Source organism: Heptranchias perlo, chromosome 2 (genome assembly GCF_035084215.1).
Source record: "Heptranchias perlo isolate sHepPer1 chromosome 2, sHepPer1.hap1, whole genome shotgun sequence".
In the NCBI taxonomy this organism is placed as follows: Eukaryota; Metazoa; Chordata; class Chondrichthyes; order Hexanchiformes; family Hexanchidae; genus Heptranchias; species Heptranchias perlo.
In genome coordinates this window covers 35701351-35724784 of record NC_090326.1, presented here as the reverse complement: position 1 = coordinate 35724784, position 23434 = coordinate 35701351, and the positions used below count along the sequence as shown (strand labels likewise).

The 23434-nt window shown below is 41.7% G+C and overlaps 1 protein-coding gene across 1 annotated transcript; it reads right to left on the bottom strand.

The window, feature by feature from the left end:
* Positions 1-448: 448 nt before the first annotated feature.
* Positions 449-15835, bottom strand: smim13 (small integral membrane protein 13). The gene is made up of 2 exons (XM_067997464.1): positions 15288-15835; positions 449-3621 (listed from the first exon to the last, which is right to left on the bottom strand). The coding sequence occupies exons 1-2, from the start codon at positions 15361-15363 to the stop codon at positions 3428-3430; spliced, it is 270 nt and encodes an 89-aa protein (XP_067853565.1). The 5' UTR covers positions 15364-15835; the 3' UTR covers positions 449-3427.
* Positions 15836-23434: the final 7599 nt, after the last annotated feature.

Sequence of the window (23434 nt, the reverse complement as noted above, 5' to 3'; positions counted from 1 at the left end):
ACCATAGGATCTAATGTACTCACACTGTGAAAGCATTTCTGCAGTCAAATAAACAGTCCAACTTGCATTCTAATAACTTAAATGTAACAGAGATTCAAACTAAGGTTCAAAATTAGCCAGAAACACCAAATCTATAATGACCTATTAAATTTTACATTGTAACCATTACATTTTTAACCAAAAACATCAAAGAGTGGCATATTGCCCTGTATTTATAACAAATACATTTTGAACATAAAGTTATTACCATGAAAGAACAAGCACCTACCTTTTAGAGTTTGAGGTAGCCTATTTGATGCTACAGATTCAGGTTGGGCAAAATCAGGAGCAGATTTTCTCCTTTTAAATATCTGACATAATGTCTTTTGAAACAAGTAATTTGTAAAGTACTTCCAAGTCAACAACGCGCACTTTTATAGTGCCTTTCATGTAATGAATAGCGCTTTGGGGGGGGAGGGGGGGGGGCGGGGAGATGAGGGGAACCCTAGCAGGAAGAATAAGGCAATTAGGAGAGCTGGCTGAAAGCAGTCAAAGAAGTAGGTTCTGAATGTGGGGAGGGAGGTAGCAAAGCAGAGGGGCTCAGGGAGCAAGTTCCAGAGAGTAAAAGAGTACCGGAGAGCAGGGGCATGATGGCTGAAGGCTATGATGGAGCAGAATTGGAGGGGGGGGGGGGGGGGGAAATTCCATAGACCAGAGTCAGAAGAGCAAAAGAGGTGCTGCGGTGTATGGTTGGAAAAGATTACATAGGTAGGGACAAGTGGCGCCATGGGATCGATTAACAAGGAAGAGGATTTTAAAGTCGATGAGCAGGGCCCGAATCACCAGTGGGGGTCGAAGAGGATGGAAGTGGCATTTAGTGCAGGATATGATACAGGTGTCAGAGTACAGAGAAAGTTTCGGTTTGAATAGAGTCTGGTGAAGAGTGTGTGAGAGAAATCAAGCTGGAAGGTGACAAAAACCTGGAAATGTGTTTCAGTGATGGTGAGCATGAGCTAGGGATGTAGGCCAATAATGTTGCAAAGGTAAAAGTAGGCAGGATTGGTGATAGGACTGGACGTTGGGTCTGAAGTTCAGCTCAGGTTCAAACAGGATAGTTGAATTGTTGGGTTCGGCCTAAGTGAGCTGCTGGATGGAAGTTGGAATTGCTGTCTGAGAAAAACAGTTTCTGGTGAAAGCCCAGTAGGATGGCTTCATTCATAGAACCGAAGAATGATAGATGTTTACAGCATAGAGGTCAAATGGAGGTCTGTGCCAGCTCTATATGAGAACAATCCAAAAGTAATCCGACTGCCCTGCTCAGTATATTTCTCAGCTTCAAATGTTTATCCAATTTCCCCATAAAGATTCAATGGTTTCTGCCTCAACCACTTTCTGTGGCAAAGCATTTCATACTCCAACAACTTTCTACAGAAAGAAATTTCTCTTAACTTTTCTCCTCACTCTATTAGTGACTATTTCAAATATATAACCATTGTTACTGACTCCCCAGGTATTGACTCCTCATGTATTATAGGTGCTACATAAAGGTAATGTGCCTAGAGAAATTATTAGCATTTGATCACATATGTAAATCTTTAAAGCTCTCTTTTTTTTTTAACCTTAAATCTTAACAATTACGCTTCGGCTACATCATCTGAGATACCACACACCGCAAATATTCTTCTGGTGACAGAACAAAATTCAAATGTCACATAAGTCAACACTATATTTTGCTGTAATCCATTCAGGAAATAAAACAAATATTTTTCCTGCCATGATCCTGCAGAGAGGTAATTTGTGGATGTATTGAAAGACGGTATAGTATATGGATTAAAAACAAAAACGCCATCCAATACAGCCTGGCCCCAAAGGACGTTCACAAACTTGAACTCTGCAACAAATTGCTGCAAACTCAACGGACAAATCGACTGTTAGTAAGACCTGCCTGAATTTTGCATTTTAAAATCAGTTGTCTCAGTTCTCTCCCCCATCTCCTGTCCCGTTCCACTTTTTATTCTGTTTTCAAATGAACTCCTAAAACATTATTTTCATACACAGAGAGCAGCCTGTTCAACACCACAGCTGTACAATGCGTGGAAGAAACACAGTAGTGTACGATACTTAGGGCGTAGTTCCAACATCTTTTTTAAATTGAGGAGAGGGGAGAAAAAAATGTGAATTTCTGGAGCTCATCACATGAGGAATGTCAGTACTGTGGAATGGAACATTTCCACTATAGGCACCCAGTGTTAGCACCAAACATTTCTAAGTCAGGTACTGCACAGCCTAATGCCAAGTAAAACCCCAGCCACTGTGTCAACAATGTGCCTCAACCTCAGAAGATTACCCTGAGTGCAAAATCTTTCTGTTTTCCACAACAGCCGTTGCTGCTGTCAGCCCATGTTCCCAGGAAGAGGGTTTGAGACTGAATAACATTATTTCACTTAGGACCTTTGCTGCTAACACACAGATGTGATTGTCACCCTATCCATCTGGCTGCAATTTGAACCTAGACCCCAGAGGTGAAAAGGACGGTGTCCTAACCCACTGCAATGCCCAAAGAAAGCAATAACCAAATAAATCAGCCTCAATATATATCCTGCGTAATTGTTATGAAACTCCCCTACACAACTTGTGAAGAACTTCATTGTGCTCAGAAGCCAGTAGGGGACAAAGGCAGGTTGTGTCAAAAATGGGTGAAGAAAGTGTAATCCATAAAAAAGTCATAGTGCAATTGATGAAACCAAGAGGGAACCTAATAACAAAGTATATCAGCTAGTAGGAATTAGAATCCCATCAATACTCTCCAAATAATTTATAATGAACCCTTCTGCTTTTAAATGGTTACTTTGGCAGGTCTTACTTACATTGTGAAAAATCTACATGAAAGCAAGTCAGGTTGTTTCTATTGACATGTTAAAACAGGAAAGTTGCAGTACAAAATGAAATACCCATAATGTAAACATGTTCAATGTGTTTCTTCATAATTATGAGAAAAGTTAAAAAAAATTGGAAGCACCTAAAGCAAAGTTCAAATATACATATTAAAATGTGATACTTCACAACATAAACTGTCCTTAGTACTTAGTTCAGTTATTCAGAAATCAGAATCATATTCAATAAACTTTGGATTACAGTTGGTAGCACAATTTGATCCAGGACTCCTGCACCCTAGCAATCTAGGACCGAGTGACTTACCAACTAATATGTAAATTGATTTTCTCAGCACTGGGAGAAAATTAGATGACGCAACACTGGTAAATTAAATTAGTTCCATGCTTTTCTCTGTGACCCAAAAGCTTAAAGTTCTCCAATTCTGACAGAATATATTTTTAGCAAGTCAATCATACAATTAAATAAAGCACAGCAAGTCAATCACAGACTGTAGTGGTGCTTAAAAGCCGATGAATGATTCCAAATGAATGGAACAATGCTCCAATTTGGTTCTCTACGTTGTGCCTTCGATTGGTGCCCTCCGTACACGTGCTGATTTGGGTCTGTGCCGTGGAGGTGAGGGTGGCGAGTCCTCTACGCTTTCAGTTTCTGATGGTTCAGTGTCTCCCTGCAGTGAGCTGGTGTCACCTACAAGTTCACGAAGGAATTTGAACTTGGACAGGAATAGCTGCCATACCACATACCAACCTGGAAAGCAACAGAAAACCATGGATTATTCAAAACAGTGATCCAAGTACTCAGAGTTCTTAAGAATTATAGCACTTGCTGCATCTACAAGATAAATGTCTGTATCCCAATTGCAGCAGAACTGTGGAATAACACTTCAGAGAAGTTATTGTATCATGATGTCTTGAAGACTGGGTAGGACATGACAATGTACAACTGCCTTCTGTATACAACTGGAGCTGCCACACTCTTCAGGGTGGACTCCTCCACTAGCTTTACCAACTGCAGCATACTATCTGGCACGATCCCCAGTACCTGCACTTTAGCGTGGTGTCCCGCTAGCATCTTTTTAGGAAAGGAGAAAAGGAAAGGATTATCCACAGGACATCCCAAAGTGCGTTACAGCCAATGCAGTACTTTTCAAGCATAGTCACTGGTGTAAATCAGGATCAGCAAAATAGAATCTTTCAGCAGAGAAGGAGGCCATTCAGCCTATGTCGGCTCTTTGGAAGAGTTGTCCAATTTAGTGTGGGACTGGAGCCACATATAGGCCAGACCAGGCAAGGATGACAGGTCTCCTTCCCTAAAGGGCATTAGTGAACCAGTTGGGTTTTTATAACAAGCTGACAGCTTCATGGTCACATTTACTGATACCAGCTTTTTATTTCCAGATTTTTTTGAAACTGAATTCAAATTCTCAAACTGGCATGGTGGGATTTGAGCTCAGGTTCTCTGGATTATTAATCCAATAACATAACCACTACACTACCAGTTAGAATGGGAGAGAGAGAGGTTTGAATGGGAGGCCAGGGAGAGAGGCTAGAATGGGCGAGAGATGTTAGTATGGGAGGGGGCAGAGTTCACATGCCAGTTTCAGCAGAAGGGGTGAGGGTTTCACAATATTGTTTGTTGACAATTCGTCGGGATGCAGAATGATGAGAAGGAAGAGAAGCAAAATGTCAACATGAACCGCAAATGGCACCTGCCCTCCCACTTCCCTATCTCAAAACACCCTCTATGATGTCCGTCTCTGGGTTTTTGGAGAGCTTACTCTTCATAGGGATTGAGAGGCAGAGATTTTACGATTTGTTCTTTGGTGTCTGCTCCTTTAAAAATACAAAAATAATAATATCCTTTGGTTACCCTGAGATACAGTAGAGCCCAAGTATCAGCGCATGTCGACACGTGCAGGCACCAAACAATTAGATTCCATGTGAGGCTTTTAGTGGAGTGATTGCACCCAAGGGTAGGAGTGAAGAAACACCTCCATGTGAAGACTAGGGCTGCAGAAGATACTGTGCTGTCTCCTGGGCATTGATAGTAACCAATTTAAGAACTTTAATGCAGTGTAAGAAAAAAGACTTGCATTTATATAGCACCTTCCATGACATCAGGCTGTTCCAAATCGCTTTATAGTCAATGAGTACTTTTGAAGTATAATCACTGTTGTGATGGGAAAAGCGGCAGCCAATTTACGCACCGCAAGGTCCCACAAACAGCAACAGTGTAAGGGGAGGTCACAGTAAATGGCAAATATGCTTAATACTGTGCATTCTTGGAGGGCTTGAATGATTCCTCTTACCTTACTTAAGGTTGTTTTTCCAGCCACAAGTTGTTGTGCGTGGGATGTTCTCATTGGCGCTGACTGCCTTGGCCACCTCCTTCTATGCCCATTCGAAGGCCTTCACCACTCTGTCCCAAATAGAGCTTCCCTCCTCTGCCTGACTTTTTCAGCAACAATTCTGCAGGTACCTTACTGAATCTAAAGGATCACTGCCTTCCTGTAAACCTCACAGACATTCTTTGAGAAGAAAATTTTGAGATCTGCTACACAATTGATTTTCTGTGTGCCTTCCCTCCTTAAGCTGCTGTAGGCCTTTCAGTTCTACAGCAGCGCACTGGTTCCTTGAGTTTCAAAAAGAATTTTAATCCTCATAAAGAAATGAAAATACCTACTTACTGAGGGGTCCAATTTACAATTTCAAAATCCTGATTTTCAAAGTGCAGCTGAATTCTAATATTTAAATCATCAGTCACTAAATAACTGGGGAAACAGTATGCATGGTACCAAGTTGGCTAGCTGCAGGAAAAACCCTATCAGATGAATAACGCCCATTATGTAATAGATCAGTCTTTCTAATATCAATAAAAACCCAAATTGAGTCGCTGAAATTTTCTGACCTAAAGCACTGGGTGTTTTTAGAAACATGAAAACTATACTACTAATTCAAAGGATAATTTCCAAATGTGACCACAACCTCACTACATGCCACATCTTTAAGCATTTAATCTCCTTTGATTTTGACATCACATTATCTGATAGAGGTGATTTTCTTCTTATAAATCACAGCATTTAATGATCTTTCTCTTTGCTACTTTTCATCTTGTTTCCATAGGTATTTAATGCATAGGATAAGCTAACTTCATCCGTTTTTATAATTTGAAATCAAGGAACAACAATTATATTCTACCTTTAATAAAAACATAATGAATCTCTCACCTCTTGTGGCTTAAAACCACATTGGTATTGGCCTGGGAGCATGCTGCCATACAACACTTATAATCTGCTTGGTCATACAAATTCCTAGGATCCCCCCGCCCCCGAGACCGCCATTACCAGCCTGGACCAGTACCTGCACAGTGCAAAAAGCAGTAACCACCAAGACCAGAGTTAAACTCTGGGCTGCAAATTATGCTCTGCCGTTTATAGAGAGCTCTGCACATGTGTGCTTATGCATGTGCAGCAATCCATTTCTCCAGGGCTATGTTTTAATGTTTGGAGACAATGTGTGGCAGCATCCACTTGCTCATAACATTAAAAAGATTCAATGACAAGTCTGTAAAGTGTCCCAGGGGATTCAACTGAGCACTTCTGTTACCCGGCTACACAAAAGACTGGCATTGCAGTATACATAGTGTAAAGAACAAGCAACGTAAGAGGGTAATGCTGGGGGGGAATCCCATGCCACTTGACTTTACTGCACTCAGGAGTCAGTTCAGAACCCAAAGTCAGGGTTATGTTGTCACTTTCACAATGATGTGCACACAAAATCACTTTGCATATAATGCAGCCCAAGTGTTATTTGCTACCATAAAACAATTTTTTAAAAGCATTCATTCAATCATTTGGTCATAATGTCTTTTCTAGGTTAGTGTGTACTTAGATTTAATCTTAGATGCTGCAACGCGACATCTTTGTTGCTGGTGAGTTAAGGTGAAATGTTCATTATTGGTCAAAGTGGTTGCTACTGCAAAACTGGAATTCCACAATGTATTGTATTAAGGGAAACTAGCTTTCAATTTTCTGAAAGCTACCGTCAACGTATTCATAACTGAAAAGCACAAATAATCAGCCATGTGCAAAACTTCCTGAATAATAAAACTTCCTGTCAAAGGAAATCAAAGATACACTTTCATAATATCTACCTATTTCAGCCTCCGTGGGTCAGTTACCTACTTAATAAATAGTCCTCCGTGTTTTTCTCACAATATCATCTGTGAAAAGGATGCCCGGTACAGACACCAAGTGCTCATTTCATATAATGCCATTTGACACATCAATGATGAAGATATCAAGTAAGTTAATTGACAGTGGGGAACCCTACTTCACTTTTCTTTCAAGAGAGATAGCTTCCACGAGTGTCCTATCTTCCCTTATGTGAGACTGGGAGCTGCACTACACATCCTAGGTAAATCCAAAATTTGGCCTTGGACTCCCATAGTTTCCACCTTCTTCTTGAGAGCCACATGAAGAACTTGGTTGAAAGCCTTACACAAAATTGAAGAAAGCAGTGTTAGTGAGGTTTCCCTGAGCCGTACAATATTCTGGGATCTTGCATGAAACTACCACCTGTTCTACATATTGCTGATTAGAGCAAAATACTGCCCAGCCCTTTCTAATTGCTTGTGCAGGCCTCCCAAGCATCCAATACAAAAGCAACGACAGCCTGAAAGACCACCTTAAAAGCCAGTGATATCAACAAAACTCCAAATATGCACACAAGAATGTTTTGACGCATTCCAAGGCGACTCAGCCCAAAGCACTGCTGGAGGAATAAAAATGCAGATTTTCATCAGCAAATGCTGACATGCAGACCACACCATAGAAAACATGGACAGCTGGCATCCATATACATGCCAAGTGATTGTTTATGCAACTGTTTTAATGACCCACGTCAAGATATCATCGCCTTTATTTTTTGGATCTCTTTATAATAATGTAATCTAAATATATTAAGATATTAAAGGATATTTCCACCTCATCTTTCTTGAAATGTATCTTTATATTTGTATAAATAGTTTAAAAAAAGAGAAATCCAGGCACACAAGTATAAGAAAAAGCAAAATTCAACAGCCAGCAAAGTCTCAAATCAATCTTTTCACAAAATGCAATAATAGTTTGTATGCTGAGGTTCAGCAGTGCTCCAATCAAGGGTGTTTCCTATCACTAGAAAAATGCAATGGTGTGTCACATGACCTCCCCATACTAGAGTATGTATCAAAGTATCGACTTCAGTTTTCTTGCCACACTTTTAAAGTTGCCTGTGGTGTTCAGCAAATTATCAAAATGTTCATAGAATCATACAGCACAGATGGAGGCCATTCGGCCCACTGAGCCTGTGTAAGAGCTGTGTAAGTGCCGTGCCTCTTCGTAAGGGCTATTCAATTAGTCCCACTCTCCTGCATTTTTCCCATAGCCCTATAAAATTTTTCCTTTTCAAGTATATATTCGCTTTTGAAAGTTACTATTGAATCTGCTTCCACCGCCCTTTCAGGCAGCGCATAACAACTCGCTGCATAAAAACATTTCTCCTCATCTCCCTCCTGGTTCTTTTGTCAATTATCTTAAATCTGCGTCCTCTGGTTACTGACACTCCTGCCAGTGGAAACAATCTCTTCCTATCTATTTTATCAAAACCCCTCATAATTTTGAACACCTCTATTAAATCTCCCCTTAACCTCCTCAGCTCTAGGGAGAACAATCCCAGCTTCTCTAGTCTCTCCACATAACAGAAGCCCCTCATCCCTGGTACCATTCTAGTAAATCTCCTCTGCACCCTCTCAAAGGCCTTGACAGCCTTCCTAAAGTGCAGTGCCCAGAATTGGACACAATATTCCAGCTGAGGCCTAACCAGCAATTTCTAAAGGTTTACCATAACTTCCTTGCTTTTGTACTCTTATGGTCAAGGATCCCACATGCTTTTTTAACAGCCTTATTGACTTGTCCCGCCACCATCAAATTAAATTCACTTTTTCCCCAAAACCATGGTCCAAGCACAAGTTGTCTGCTCTGAATTAGACAGTGTTTGGATTCCAAGGAACAACCACCAGTCTGCAACATTCATCAAAATTTACTCATTTTTTAAAAAAATGATGCACTTACAATTATTGCTTTCCAACGCTTGCGCATTCAACCAAAGATTACCGGTTAGAAAATAATTAATTGTAGTTGCCAACCAGCCCCCGTTTATGCTGCCTACTTCCACCTCCGTAACATTACCCGTCTCTGCTCATCGCTGCTGAAACCATCATCCATGCCTCGTTACCTCTAGACTTGACTATTCCAAAGTTCTTCTGGATGGCCTTCCAACTTGCACCCTCCGTAAACTTCAGCTCATCCAAATCTCTGCTGCCCTTATCCTAACTCGCACCAAGTCCCGTTCTCCCATCACCCCTGTGCACGCTGACCTACACTGGCTCCTGGTCCAGCACACTACAATTTTAAAATTCTCATCCTTGTTTTTAAATCCCTCCATGGCCTCGCTCCTCCCCACCTCTGTAACCTCCTCCAGCTCTACAACCCTCCGAGGTCTCTGCGCTCCTCCAATTCTGGCCTCTTGCACATCCCTAATTTTCACCATTGGTGGCCGTGCTTTCAGCTGCCTAGGCCCTAAGCTCTGGGGTTCCCTCCCTAAACCCCTCTTTCCTCCATTAAGATGCTCCTTAAAACCTACCTCTTTGACCAAGCTTTTCCTTACCTGTCCTAATAGCTCCTTATGTGGCTCGGTGTCAAATTTTGTTTGATAACGCTCCTGTGAAGCGCCTTGGAATTAAAGGTGCTATATAAATGTGAGTTGTTGTTGTTGTTTGCTAGGAGGGCCAGGAAGAACAGCTGATTTTGGGGCTGACTGAAAATCATCCGCGAGTTCTGTGCAGTTCCCCTCTTCTGCACATGTGCTGACACCGTGCATACACAGAAGAGATGAACCACACAGAATTATAGGGCAATTTAGTCAGCCTCAAAGCAGCTATTCTGCCCCCCACCTCATGCAAACCCCAGAAAAACTGAGCGTGTTCTCCAAACGTTTATGGTTGGCAACTATATAGCATTCTGATATGCCACAAATATTAAACAGATGCTAACACTCAACATAATTTCAAGACCCCTCCAAAGCTTTATTGGGTAAATCCCTTACCCAGTGTGGTACTGGGTGATGCAGATCAAGAAGGTCCCTGATTGAATCCCTGATCTGGACAGTTAGCTGATCTCAGCCAGTGCGTCAGTAGGGACACTACAATTGGTCTTGGCCTCATCAAGCTAGGATAGAAAAAGAAATGTCATAATTCCCAACTCTAACTCCATTTCCCTAATAGTAGGCAGTCAGATGTGACAAGCTGATTATAATTCTAATCTTTTCTGACCCTAATCAAATTGAAAGCAAACTGCATAGTACATTTAAACTAGCTAAAGGACAAAATTTCAGAAGATTGAGGAAAATCAAAAAACAAAATATACACAATAGTTCTTTTAATAATATGCATCCATGGAAAAATTATTGAATCATGATTCTTACCTATTCTATTAGCTGAGAGAGCAAGCGATAGTGTGCATTGAGCCTGCACTCCAGGAGCAGGCTCAGTAATTATAACATACATATTACTCATATATATATTTTTTGTAAAAAAAATCTGCAGTGCATTATGTTAGCATACAGAGCCATGAGCTGCAAACTTTAAATAGCTCATTGACCCCTATTTCAGCATAAAACACACTTCAATGTCTGTTTAAACCATAGCAATAAACCTGTGGGTTTTTTTAAATAACAAATTTCTACTTTTTTTGTACTAAGGTACACAAAGTTAACTTAACTCAAAATTACCCAATTAGTCACAATAATTGAAACTTTGGCAACTTCGGGTGTGTTACTACAGAAATGGTATCACATTAAGTTTAATTTAATGACAAAATAATTGATATATGCAGAAATATCTATAACATAGTATGCATATGTATTATAAATTAAAAGTCTTGTGTACAACATGCACTTCCTTTATATGTCCTGTAACACTTTTCCCATCACACTTTGTTAATAATACTGTCAAAAATTAAGTATTTTTGTCTAATTTTGATTTAGTGGATGTCTCTTTCACAATATAGAAACAGCTTAAAACCAAGTCTTTATCGATAAAATGTTACAAGTTACAGGATGGAAAGAGAAATGATTTAAACTTAAACAAAGCTGTGTAACTGGATTTAGTTTGTATATGACTGAGTTTCTTTTTAAATCTGAGTAGTACAATATTCAAAATCCCAGTAACTCTTTTCCAGAATATAAAAAAGGAGCTGCTCTGTTCAAATCAAAGGGAATCTTTGTGGAGTCAATTTTGAAAAGATCAGTTTGAAACTCAGGAGAGAGAAAAAAATCCCAGTTTGACTTTCCAAGAAACAGTGTAGTTTAGGCTCCCATAAAAGTAAGAAATTTAAGGAAAAGATCACTGCATATTACTTAATAATCATTTACAGAGAACTTACTTCTCAGAGTTTCAATCTATTAGTTTGTCCAATCAAGGAGTTAGGAGGAAGGTTGTTTACCCAAATATATAACTGTGTTGTAGGACTATTACTTATGTGTTGTTTCATCTTTTGTAAAATAAATCTACTTGATATTTGAAACTTAAAATGAGGTCTGACGTGATGCTCTATTACTTTCGCAGACTGGAGTCGAGCAGTTAAAAGCAATCGCCAGACAGGGCTTTCGGTTTCATTATTCCCAGCACATTACCAAACCCTTAACCAGAGGTAAAGACAGACTTTCTCAAAAGGTGAGGAGCGTTTGGATTCATCCAGGAGAGTGATCTAAGGTACAAGATACAAGAGCCGAAATAATCTTGGATAAGAAAGTTATAAAAGACCACGAAACACTTCCTATTTTTATGAGACAGCATATCCTCCAACTCTCAATAAGCAATGCTAAGGAAGATTTCAGTTTTTATATATATATACTCTTATGCCTGCAACCATATCCTATCTGCAAACCTTACTTCTTTGATCATATTTGCATGTCAACTTTTTCCATTATAAATTCCTAATATTTATCCTTCAACCAACACCTAAAAACAGATCATCTGGTCATTATTATATTGCTTTTGTGGGACCTTGCTGTGCAGAAATTGACTGTCACGTTTCCTACATTACAACAGTGACTACACTTCAAAAGTACTTCATTGGCTGTAAAGTGCTTTGGGACGTCTGGAGATTGTGAAAGGCGCTATATAAATGCAAGTGTTTCTTTTTTTTCGATGTCCACATTTCCCATTGAATGTTCCGAAGTGGATCTCACAAAATTAATTGGATTGCTCTGACCACTAGATGGCATCCTGGATCAAATTTCTGGAGTGTTTCTCCGAGATCCATTGCTATCTTGCTTTCTGTGCAGGTAAGTTTTAAACTTCAGGGCCCAGAGTTTCTGCTCGATTGTGCTGGCTTTTTCAGAAAAATCTGGTCGAATCAGCGCAAGACAGAGGAATTTCGAATTACGTCGGATGTAATTTGCACCCGGCGTAAGTCAAGTTTCTGCAATGTTTTATGCTGGCTAAAAAAAGCTGAAACTAGCCCCGCCCACAAAACTGGCCACGCCCCCCCGCTGGAAACAACGAGGATGGTGAGTTTCTGCCGATTGCACCAGCCTGCAGCCGTTCGAGGAGGGTTTTAAAATTACGCGAGCTTTCATAGGTGCAAAGGCACTGTTTAAATGTTTTTAAATATTAAAAAATATTAATTTACAGAAAAACTGACTAGTGTACACCAATGAAAGTAGTAAATGCTTCAGTATAGTTTTTTTTGAGTCACTTTCAGTGATTTTAAATCAGGTTACCCATAGGCAAAGGACTGGAGACCTTTATTAAAATGCTTATTTTTAGTGATAAACCCATTTTCAGCTGTTTTAATAAATCTGCACCAGGTTACCACTCTTAAATACATCAATGACATTTTTTATTGCAAAAAAAATAAAAGATTACGATATGTTAAGCTGCCCAAATTGTAATTCTGATTCATGGCGATTTTGTGTTTGTGATTATGTTAATACATTTTAGTGGAAACTTGGCGTAATTTGCGCCAGTGCAATTTTTGGGCCCAATTTACGTCCAAACACCAATTGTGCTCAAAGTGGAAACTCCAGGCCCATTTTCTTTTCATTTTTATTTTGTATTTGTATATTATTTCATATTTTTAATATCATTTAATTTCACTTATTTAGTTCCTTGCCCTGTTTGGCTGTTTAAGTCCCAATGCTTCTCAGTACCTTTGCATGCTCTCTACTCTCAGCCCCATTCTTCAGCCTTTTGGCCTGCCTCTATTTCTTCATGTTTCATCCTGCAATGCTTGGCTGCTCCACAGCCCCTTCTTGGAAGCTGCACCCTCAGTCTGCCCACTTCCATGGTTGCTCCCCCGTTCTCCGCTGCTCCCATTGCCCGCTCGCCGGTCCCTTCTCATAAACAGCCCACAACCAGCTCATTTCCACAGCAGTCTGCCCATTCTCTGCCACTCCCCACCATTGTAATCTACTCCTCATTATCTTGTATATCGCTCAGCAGCCTTAACAACCCTCACATGGACAATTTTTAACTGCAGCAGAGCCTAATATTAACAGGTAAATGAAGGCATATTGAGGAGTGAGGAGGAGGGTGTTAATAAGGAGCAAGGGAGAGAGACACATTAAGAAATCAATGCAAACACAAACAACATAGCCATAAGAACAGAAATCAAGAGAATACAGACAAAACAATTAAACAGGGACAAATCTAAACATTATTTATCCTGAGCGATGCAATAGGGCATCTAAAAGTACATAGATAGAAATAAATCTTCTGCTCCCCTTGAACCTATTCCCACTAAACTGTTGGCCACACAACCTCCCTTGCCAGTTGACATTGTTAATTGTTTCCACCCCTCAAGGTACTGTCCTCCTCCCTTTCAAAACTACAATCATCAACCTGCTCCTCAAAAAATCCAACATTGACACTTCCTTCCTTGCAAACAAATGCCCCATCTCCAATTTCCCTTTCCTCTCCAAAGTCCTTGAACATGTTGTCGCCTCCCAAATCCATTCTCAACTTTCCTGGAACTCCCTGTTTGAATCTTTCCAGCCACATAACCGAAACAGCCCTAACCACAGTCACGAATGATATCCACTGTCATTGTGACCACGTGCATTATCACTCATTGGCCTCCTTGACCACCCTGCAATCTTTGACACGGTTGACCACATCGTCCTCCTGCAACACTCCTCATCTGTTTTTCAGCTCCGTAGGGCTGCCCTCACGTGGTTCCACTTTTACCTATCCAATCATAGCCATAGCATCTCCTGCAATAGCTTCTCCACCCACCCCCGCACCATTGCCGCCAGAGCCCTCCAAGGATCCATCCTTGGCTTCCTCCTCTTCCTCATCTACATGCCCAGTGATATCATTCGTAGACGTAGGGTCAGCTTCCACATGTTCATTTACCCAGCTCTACCTCAATCATTTCTTTTGACCACTCCACTGCCCCTGTGTTGTCAGACTGCTTGTCCAACATCAAGTCTTGGATGAGGCACATTTTCCTCCAGCTTAACATTGGGAAGACCAGAGCCATTGTCTTTGGCCACCATGATAAACTCCCTACCGTTGCCGCCGATTCCATCCCCCTTCCCGCTGAAGGCTCAGGCTGAACCACACTGTTCGCATCCTTGGAGTCCTATTCGTCCGTGAGTCGAATTTCCGACCCCAAAATCTCTTCATGGCCTCATCCCTTATGTCTGTAACATCCTTCAGCCTTACACCCCTCCATAAACTCTGTGTTCCTCCAGTTCTAGCTTCTTGTTTATCCCCCACTCCCTTCGTCCCACCATTCGTGGCCATGGCTTCAGCTACCTAGGCCTCATGCTCTAGAATTCCCAGCTTAAACCCCCTGCCTTTCCATCTCCCTCTCTTCCTTTAAGATCCTCCTTAAAACCTACCTCTTTGACCAAGCTTTTGGGCACCCACCCCTCTTAATATTTCCTTTGGTTCAGGGTCCAATTTTTTGATTACATCTCTGTGAAGCATCTTAAGACGTTTTTCTATGTTAACGACTTTATTTAAATGCAAGTTGTTGATAAACACATATTCAGGGATACAAACATACAGATATAGTAATATAACAGAGGGATAGATAAGTTTAGAAACAAATATAGATATGTTGACAAATGAAAATAGATAGGAAAGAGATTTAAATAAATTCAATGGTAATAGATAGGATACATACAGATATAGATAAATGGAGATAGATAAAGACAGACATCCAAACATAGATACACATGGTACTCGTCCTTCTAGCCGGTAGTCCAGTGCAGAGCAGCTGGACCGCAGATGCCCGAAGCCCACGCTGTAAGAGTACCACCGACCGATGTTGATGGTTTTTCTTCCCCCTCGGGTTTGTTACTCACCGAAAAGCATAAACAGCAGGACGCACAAGAGAGTGGCGACCAAGACCAGCAGGGTCAGACCGATGCTCTGTAACATCCTGTGAGTATGTGCGCCTGGAGGCGGGTGTCAGTGACAGCTGCTGCACGACTCGCTCACCAACACCACTAGGCCCAACATCGGCTCCGCGGCGGCACGAAGGGCAGACCGATCTCACCGCGGCCCTGCAACAGCGCACTAACAATAACACTAGCCGCTGCGAAGGGCCCACACGGGGGACGCGCCTATTTGTTTTTACACATACGGAGCCCGCCCGTTACTTGGGTTATCGGCAAGCCGTGCGATCGCACTGACAGACCCTCACCGCGCACGGCCTGCGCCTGCGCTGCCCCGTGGCACGCCGGTAATTGTAGTTGTGCGCCCGCCGCATCACCGCGGCTCGCGACCGAAGCCGGGCGGAGTGTGACTACAACTCCCAGCATGCGCCACGCACGCTCCTCTTCTTCCCGGGGGGGAGCAACGGCGGCTGCAATCCGGCTGTTGTAGTTTTATTCACTGCAGACCCAAAACAGGGCTAATTCTTAAATCTACTTATTTAAATTCACATATTGTGTGATTTTAGCCCTCAGTTTACAAATATCACTTGTTTACTCACTCCTGGAACATTTAACTGGTGGGTCTTTAAGATCTTGTTTATAAGAGCTGGCTTCTCAATGTCTCCTGGTTGCTAGGTGACGTCAGCAACACGGGCCTTATTCCAGCAGGTTAGTGGAGAATGTCCTAGCAACAGGGCAGAGAGGTGAGTGCCAGCAAGTATAGGATTACCAGTTTATCAGCCTGACCTACTTTTATCAAAACATGTCTGTGTACAGTCAATAATTAAAATGCAGCCTTCAAAAACATGGAAAACTTGCTGCATATTTTGCTCAATAATAAATAAACACTATTTCCCTCAATGCATTAACCTGCAAACTCCAAAATCAGGGACTAAGAGCTAAATTAGGGCTAGGAAAAGAAAGAAAAACTGCAAATGCTGGAAATCCAAAATAACAGCAGAAAATGCTGATAATGTAAACAGGTAAGTTGGCATCTGTAAAGTTAAAAGGCAGGTTTCAGCTGTGTACTCTTCGGCATCAGAACTGCCAAAGTTAGGGCACCTTTTTTTTTACTGTGGGTACTACCACGATTATTCATATAACCTAATGTTAATACCCTTGTGTTCCTGGAAAATATCCAAACTAACAAAATTCTTACTAGTATCAATTACAAACACACGAAGAGAAAACTTGCCTTTCATTGTCCTTGTGGTGTCCCGTATAAAAAGGAGTGGCCCATTTAGTCCCTCAAACCTGTTCCGCTATTCAGTTATTTCATGGCTGATCTGTACCTCAACTCCACTTACCCCACTTTGACCCATATTCCTGGATACCCTTACCTAATAAAAATATCAATCTCAGTCTTGAAAATTTCAATTGACCCAGCATCCAACAGCCTTTTACGGGAGTGAATTCTAGATTTCCACTACCCTTTGTGTGAAAACGTGTTTCCTGATTTCACTTAAAAGTAGAGCTAGGTCATTTAGAAGATTATGCCCCCTTGTTTGGGATTCCTCCACCAGAGGAAATAGTTTCTGTATCTACTCTATTGAAACCTTTTATCATTTTAATTACCACAATTGGATCACCCCTTAACATTCTAAACTCAAGGGAATACAAACCAAGTTCATCTGTCCTCAATTTTTCCCTTTAAGCCCTGGTATCATTCTGGTGAATCTGTGCTGTATCATCTCCAAGGTAACATGTGGTGCCCAAAACTGAATGCAGTACTCCAGATGAGGCCTGACCAAGGTTCTGTACAACTGAAGCATCACTTCCTCACTTTTGTATTCCAATCCCCTTGATATAAACTGTACTTTGGCAGACGATCAGTGGAAACTCTGGAGTGGCCGATTTTAGCCATTTATGTTGTTTCTCCGATGGTTCCACCAATTTCCTGCTAGAGAACACCAGTAGAAATTCCAGGTGCCTGTGTTTAGCGGCACTGGGAGGGTCCTGGGCTTTGGCAGCCCTGAAGGGGTGGTCCTGGTGTTTGGCAACATAGGTGTGGATCCTTGCACTGTGAATAATGCCACTGGAGATGTGCTCACAAATATGTACATTCAAAAGTTGTAGTTTTGAGATTTGAAGTCATCCAAGGTCAGGTTCAGCGCCAGAGCTGATAAATTGTTAGTTATATGACAAGAGCTTGGGTCAGACTCAGAATAAATTATTTAAATATATAAAGCTACAGCCTGATCATAGCAGATCCCTTCACCAAGGGTTCTATAAAATGTTGATCCTTGCAAAGAAAGTTGGTTAATAAGATATTGTAACATTTATTCTACCATTTATATGAGTGTAACAATTTTTGATCCCTCTGATATAAAGCACTTGGAATAATGGGAAGGTCCTCTGCTTGCAACCAGGACATGTTTTTTTCTAATCTTTGCCATGCTTTTGTAACCCAAATTTTCTCTGTATCCATTCACATGCCCATTTTGGTTGCTGCTCTGGACCTAATCATATTACTTCTACCTCCCTTTTTAATTCTCTTGGCTCCTCTTAGGCCTTTCTCTCCTGTCTCCTTCCTTTTCTGTCACCTGATCATGCCACATTTCATCGGAACAGGAGTATGCCATTCAGCCCCTCGAGCCTGTTCTGCCAGTCAATCAAATCATAGCTGATCTTTACCTCAACTCCATTTACCCGCCTTTGCTCCATATCCCTTGATACCTTTACCTAACAAAAACCTATTGATCTCAGTCTTGATAATTTCAATTGACCCAGCATCCACAACCTTTTAGGGGAGAGACTTCCAGATTTCCACGACCCTTTGTGTGAAAACATGTTACCTAATATCACCCCTGAATGGGGGTTGGTCATGAGGGGGGGTCGGGAGTCATTAGGGGCTTTGGTCATCGTGGGGTCGGAGATCATGGGGGGGGTAGGAGATCTTTGCGGGGGCAGGGTGGTCGCTGCAGGTAGGCTTGTTGGGCCTGGGGAAGCACTCCTGCTCCTCCGGGCCCGCAAACAGTGCGATAAAGGCACTTAACCGCTGTTTCGGGCCTTCTCGCCTCCTCTATACTCGTGGAGTAGAAGGTCCGGGAATCCTGGCCTCCAGGAGTTAAAAATTAAAATGCTGTAAAAAGGGAGGCCCGCAGCCTCCTTGAAAGCTTTCAATGGTTGGTTGCCCGCCCCTCGTCCCGCCTCCGTTAAAACCGTAAGTGTGTGGGTTTTTTACAATTTTTACCTTCCCACCCGCCCCCAACCCACCTGTTTGTGGGGTTAAAATTTGGGCCCGTGTGTCTCTCTAATTTCTCTCCCATGTCCCCTGATGCCCTGTCCAATCTGATCTCGTCAACCAATTTCTCTTCCTGGCCTCCACCCTAACAGGCATTGTAAACAGTTCCATCGCCTCAGGTACTGTCCTCCTCCCTTTCAAAACTGCCATCATTACCCCCTCCTCAAAAAAAATCACCCTTGATCCTCTGTCCATACAATCTACTGCCCCATCTCCAATGTCCCATTCCTCTCAAGTCCTTGAACATGTCGTCATCTCCCAAATCCATGCCCATCTTTCCCAGAACTCCGAGTTTGAATCTCTACAATCACGCCTGCCACAGCACCGAAACGGCCCTAATCAAAGTTGCAAATAATATCGTATGTGACATGAACATGGTGCATTTTCCCTCCTCATCCTCCCTACAGCCTTTGATATGATCAGACCACACCAATTTCCTCCAATGCTCCTCTGATGTCCAGCTCAGTGGGACTGCCCTCACATGGTTACACTCCTATAGTAGTCAGAGCATCTCCAGCAATGGCATCTCCTCCCACCCTCGTATTCTTGTCACCAGATATCCCCCAGGATCTATCCTTGGCCCTCTCCTCTTCGTTATCTACATGCTGCCCTTGGCGACATCATTTTTAGACATAGGGTCAGCTTTCACATGTACGCTGAACACCGAGCTCTACCTCTCCACCAACTCTCTCGACCCCAGCACTGTCTCTGTGTTGTCAGACTGCTTGTCCGACATCAGTCTTGGATGAGCCACAATTTCCTCCAGCTAAACATTGGAAAGACCAAAGCCATTGTTTTCAGCCCTACTACAAAGTCTGTATCTTTCCATCAATTCAATTCCTGACCAATGTTTCCAATTGATGGAAAGGCTGAACCAGACTGTTCACACCCTCAGCATCCTATATGACCCTGAGCTGAGTTTATGATCTCACCTTCACCATCATAAACACTGACTACTTCACCTCTGTAACATCACCCACCTGTGCCCTCACCTCAGCCCACCTGCTGCTGAAAGCCTCACCTATGCTTTTGTCACTTCCGGACTTGACTATTCCAATGCTCCCCTGGCTGGCCTTTTATCCACCACCCTCCATAAACTCATCCAAAACCCTGCTGCCAGTATCCTATCCCGCACCAAGTCCTGCTCACCCAGCACCCCTGACCTCGCTGTACTACATTGGCTCCCATTCTTTCAATGCCTCAAATTTAAAACCCTCATTCTTGTATTTAAATCCCTTCATGGCCTCACCCCACCTTATTTCTGTAACCTCCTCCAGCTCTAGAAACTGCTTCCCTCCCACCCCCTGCAGAACACTCCATTCCTCTTGAGTATCCTCCCTCCCTTCACCCCACCACTGGTGACTGTACTTCAGCCACCAAGGTCCCACGTTCTGGAATTCACTCCCTAAATCTCTCCACTTCTCCACCTTCCTCTCCTCCTTTAAGATCCTCCTTAAAACCCATCTCTATGACAAAGCTTTTGGTTACCACTCCTAATATCTCCTTGGGTGCAGTGCCCATTTTCTTTGATTACACCTCTCTGAAGCATCTTGGGATATTTATCTACATTAACGGCCTATATAAATGCGAGTTGTTATTGAAATGTGCATTTTCCTAATTTTCATTATAAGCTATTCTGTTGAAACAGAAAATACAGTTGTTATTAAAAATAAATTAACCAGTTGCACTTAGACATGATTATATTTGTGCTTGCATTCCTAGGTACAAAGCTTTTCTTAGGCCTACTTACATGTGCATATGCATTTGGTCCACAGGGGGGCAGGAGGATCACAGTGTTTAATCAGAAATCACCAGTGTATTGGGTATTAATGCTGTACAGAATATCGTGATGTGGAGATGCCGGTGATGGACTGGGGTTGACAATTGTAAACAATTTTACAACACCAAGTTATAGTCCAGTAATTTTATTTTAAATTCACAAGCTTTCGGAGGCTTCCTCCTTCGTCAGGTGAACGATGTGAAAATTTTCACATCGTTCACCTGACGAAGGAGGAAGCCTCCGAAAGCTTGTGAATTTAAAATAAAATTGCTGGACTATAACTTGGTGTTGTAAAATTGTTTACAATAGTACAGAATATCAAGTGACAATGCTGTAAATATCATTATAAATTTAAAAGCATCTACAACTCATGGTGTTTGGTATCTGCATTCCTGCTGCTCAGTGGAACTTGAATGTATTTTCAGTAACACCAATGCAGGTACTGAACCCAGATTTTCATTTAAATTTAGATGGTACCCCAGCACAAGTTGCCATCTTTAGGAGAGAAGAGATAAGTGAGAAGGTAAAATATAAATTCTGATCAGGAAAGAGCTGGCATTCAGGAAAACTGTTAAGAAAGTGCCCTGGTGTAGCCATGATCACAGTTTTGATTTTAAAAGCAGATGGTAATTCATCTGTTCCGACGATGCTGATTATGCATTAGGATTATGATAATTTGTGCAACCCCTAGTGCTGTAACCAGCATGAGCTCCTAGATGCTTTAAATTCATAATGGGACTATACAAATATTTATTTTCCATCTAAAATAGAGGCACCAACCACGAGCATGAGATTTATTTTAATTTTCCAAAAAACCCAAATCAGTCAAAGCTGCTGGTACATTACTATGTGCTGCCACACTCTGACCTCCAATCCATGTCAATGAATGTTCAAACTAATACAAACTGAATTTGCTGGACCCAAATTGGGCTTTATGCTATAATAACTGGAAACAGTAATTTCATACATCATAATGAACAAAACAGAAAATATTGGAAATAAATGACAGTATCTGAAAAGAGTTTAATGTTTTAGGAGTGGGCGTTTCATCAGAACTGGAAACTGGAAGATAAGCACATCTTTTAATAGGACTGGACAAATTGAAGGAGAGAGAGTACAACAGGTAACTGACTCCTGTCACAAAGGTGCAGTTAATAGGTTTACTACCATGCAACCATTTTTTTTTTAAAAACAAAAAAAAATGAAACATTGCTGATTCTGATGTTTTTGAGGGATCACTCAGCTTAAAGGATTTTTCCTCTTTTTGCCACTGGTGAGGCGTGATACAATGTTGATACATGGAGGCTGCAATGAGGTGATTAGTCAATAATTTGATGATATTATCACTTGCATCACAAGAGTTAAAAACTTAGGCCCTGAAATTAAGGCGTAGGTATTAGTGTATGAACGCTTAACATGTTCATCTGAAATTCCTCTTTGCTTTTTAGTGGAGCTGTTACACAATTAAAGTAAAAGCAGTGAGAATATTTAAAATAAAATAGCACTATTCAACAGAAGAATTTGTCTACTGTAAGAAATTTGGCTTAAATCTCTCTGGGATGCTTATCCCTAATGGCTACCATGGCAGCAGCACAGAATTTTTAGTTTGTTTTAAGAATTGAAGCTACCTAGCAATGTACTGTTCCTTTAATAAGGTGTAGTGATGCCATAAAACCGACAGAATAACAAAACCAATAAAATCTACCTAGGAAATGACAAACCAGATTTCTTGCTGTAGACTAATTTATTTATTTTTAAACAAACATATTAAGAACAAAAGAAAATGAGGTACGAAACTGTTGGCATCTTGAGTGCACTGTGCATGGAGAATTGCTCAATGCAGATCTGTGCACAGAATCACAAAACATTTTCACCTGGCATGGAAGGGAAAATACCAGTAGAAGGCATAGGACATGAACACGGTATCCTATTCTAGTTGCTACATCCTCTCTCCCAATCTATGTCCTAGCCTTGTATGTAATGTATGCAAACATGGATTTGTTTTTGTATAGTACACAAGAAGCTGTGAAAGTCTTCATTTGCATTGAAAGTATTCAAAGATAATAGTGTTTTGTGCTCTAAGACTAAAATATCCACTACATTTCTTTACAAAGACCTTGGCCCCAAATTTCCTCTGGCCATGAGGCCCAATGGGGCAGGAAGATCAAGCAGGACCCAGAAACTCCAGGGGGGCTGAGACTGGTCTTGGGTAGTGACCCAAAACAGGTGATAGCGAATCAGCAGCCCGTTTTACACCTCGCTCAATTTTCTTTTCCACTGAAGTCATCGGGCAGGGTGTAAAACGGGATGATGATTTTCTATTGTCTCTTCTGCGCTATAGGCCAAGATCAATTTCACCCCACCCCCCCCTCAGGTCTCCACCCAGAAGAGCATCTGTAGCTAATTTCCATGAGGCCTGGGACGGGTGGAAATTCCAGCCACCCCAAACATGATTCTTGGCATCACAAGGAGATATGACTGGTGAACGGCTTCCCCTGCTGGAATTTGTGAAGTTCTTGCTTCCTTTCTGCCTAGCAATCTGGACACTGGGAAGAATTCAGTGTCCATATCATTACCGAGGTAGAAATGGAGCCTACCTGAGTGTCCAGGTCTGGATACTGACCCTGAAAATCCCCTTATAGCGTGGGCCAATGGCAACATAAAACTAAATTTTTGGAGCCAGTGAGGCCAACTGGCCTGCTAGCAACTTGGCAGCACTACTTTATCCTTCTCTTCCACCCCATACCCCCATCACTCCCCACTCCTGCGAGCGCACAAAATGCGCCCGTATTGTTGTGGGTGCCTGCTGGAGTAGAGGTTAGCTACGGAGCAGGATTCCCACTCTGCCACACTTACCCTGGCTCAGTTGTCTTGACAATTTTCAGGTTGCATGTATTCGCTGGTCAGAGTTATTAGCTGATATTTAATATCATTTTGAATTATTAAACAAATGTAAAGGCAAACAGTAAAGATATGGTTAGGTTAAAAAGATTCTGGCAGTCTCAATCTAGATTCTAGAGGAAATTAATCAAAAACATGCAATACCAATTT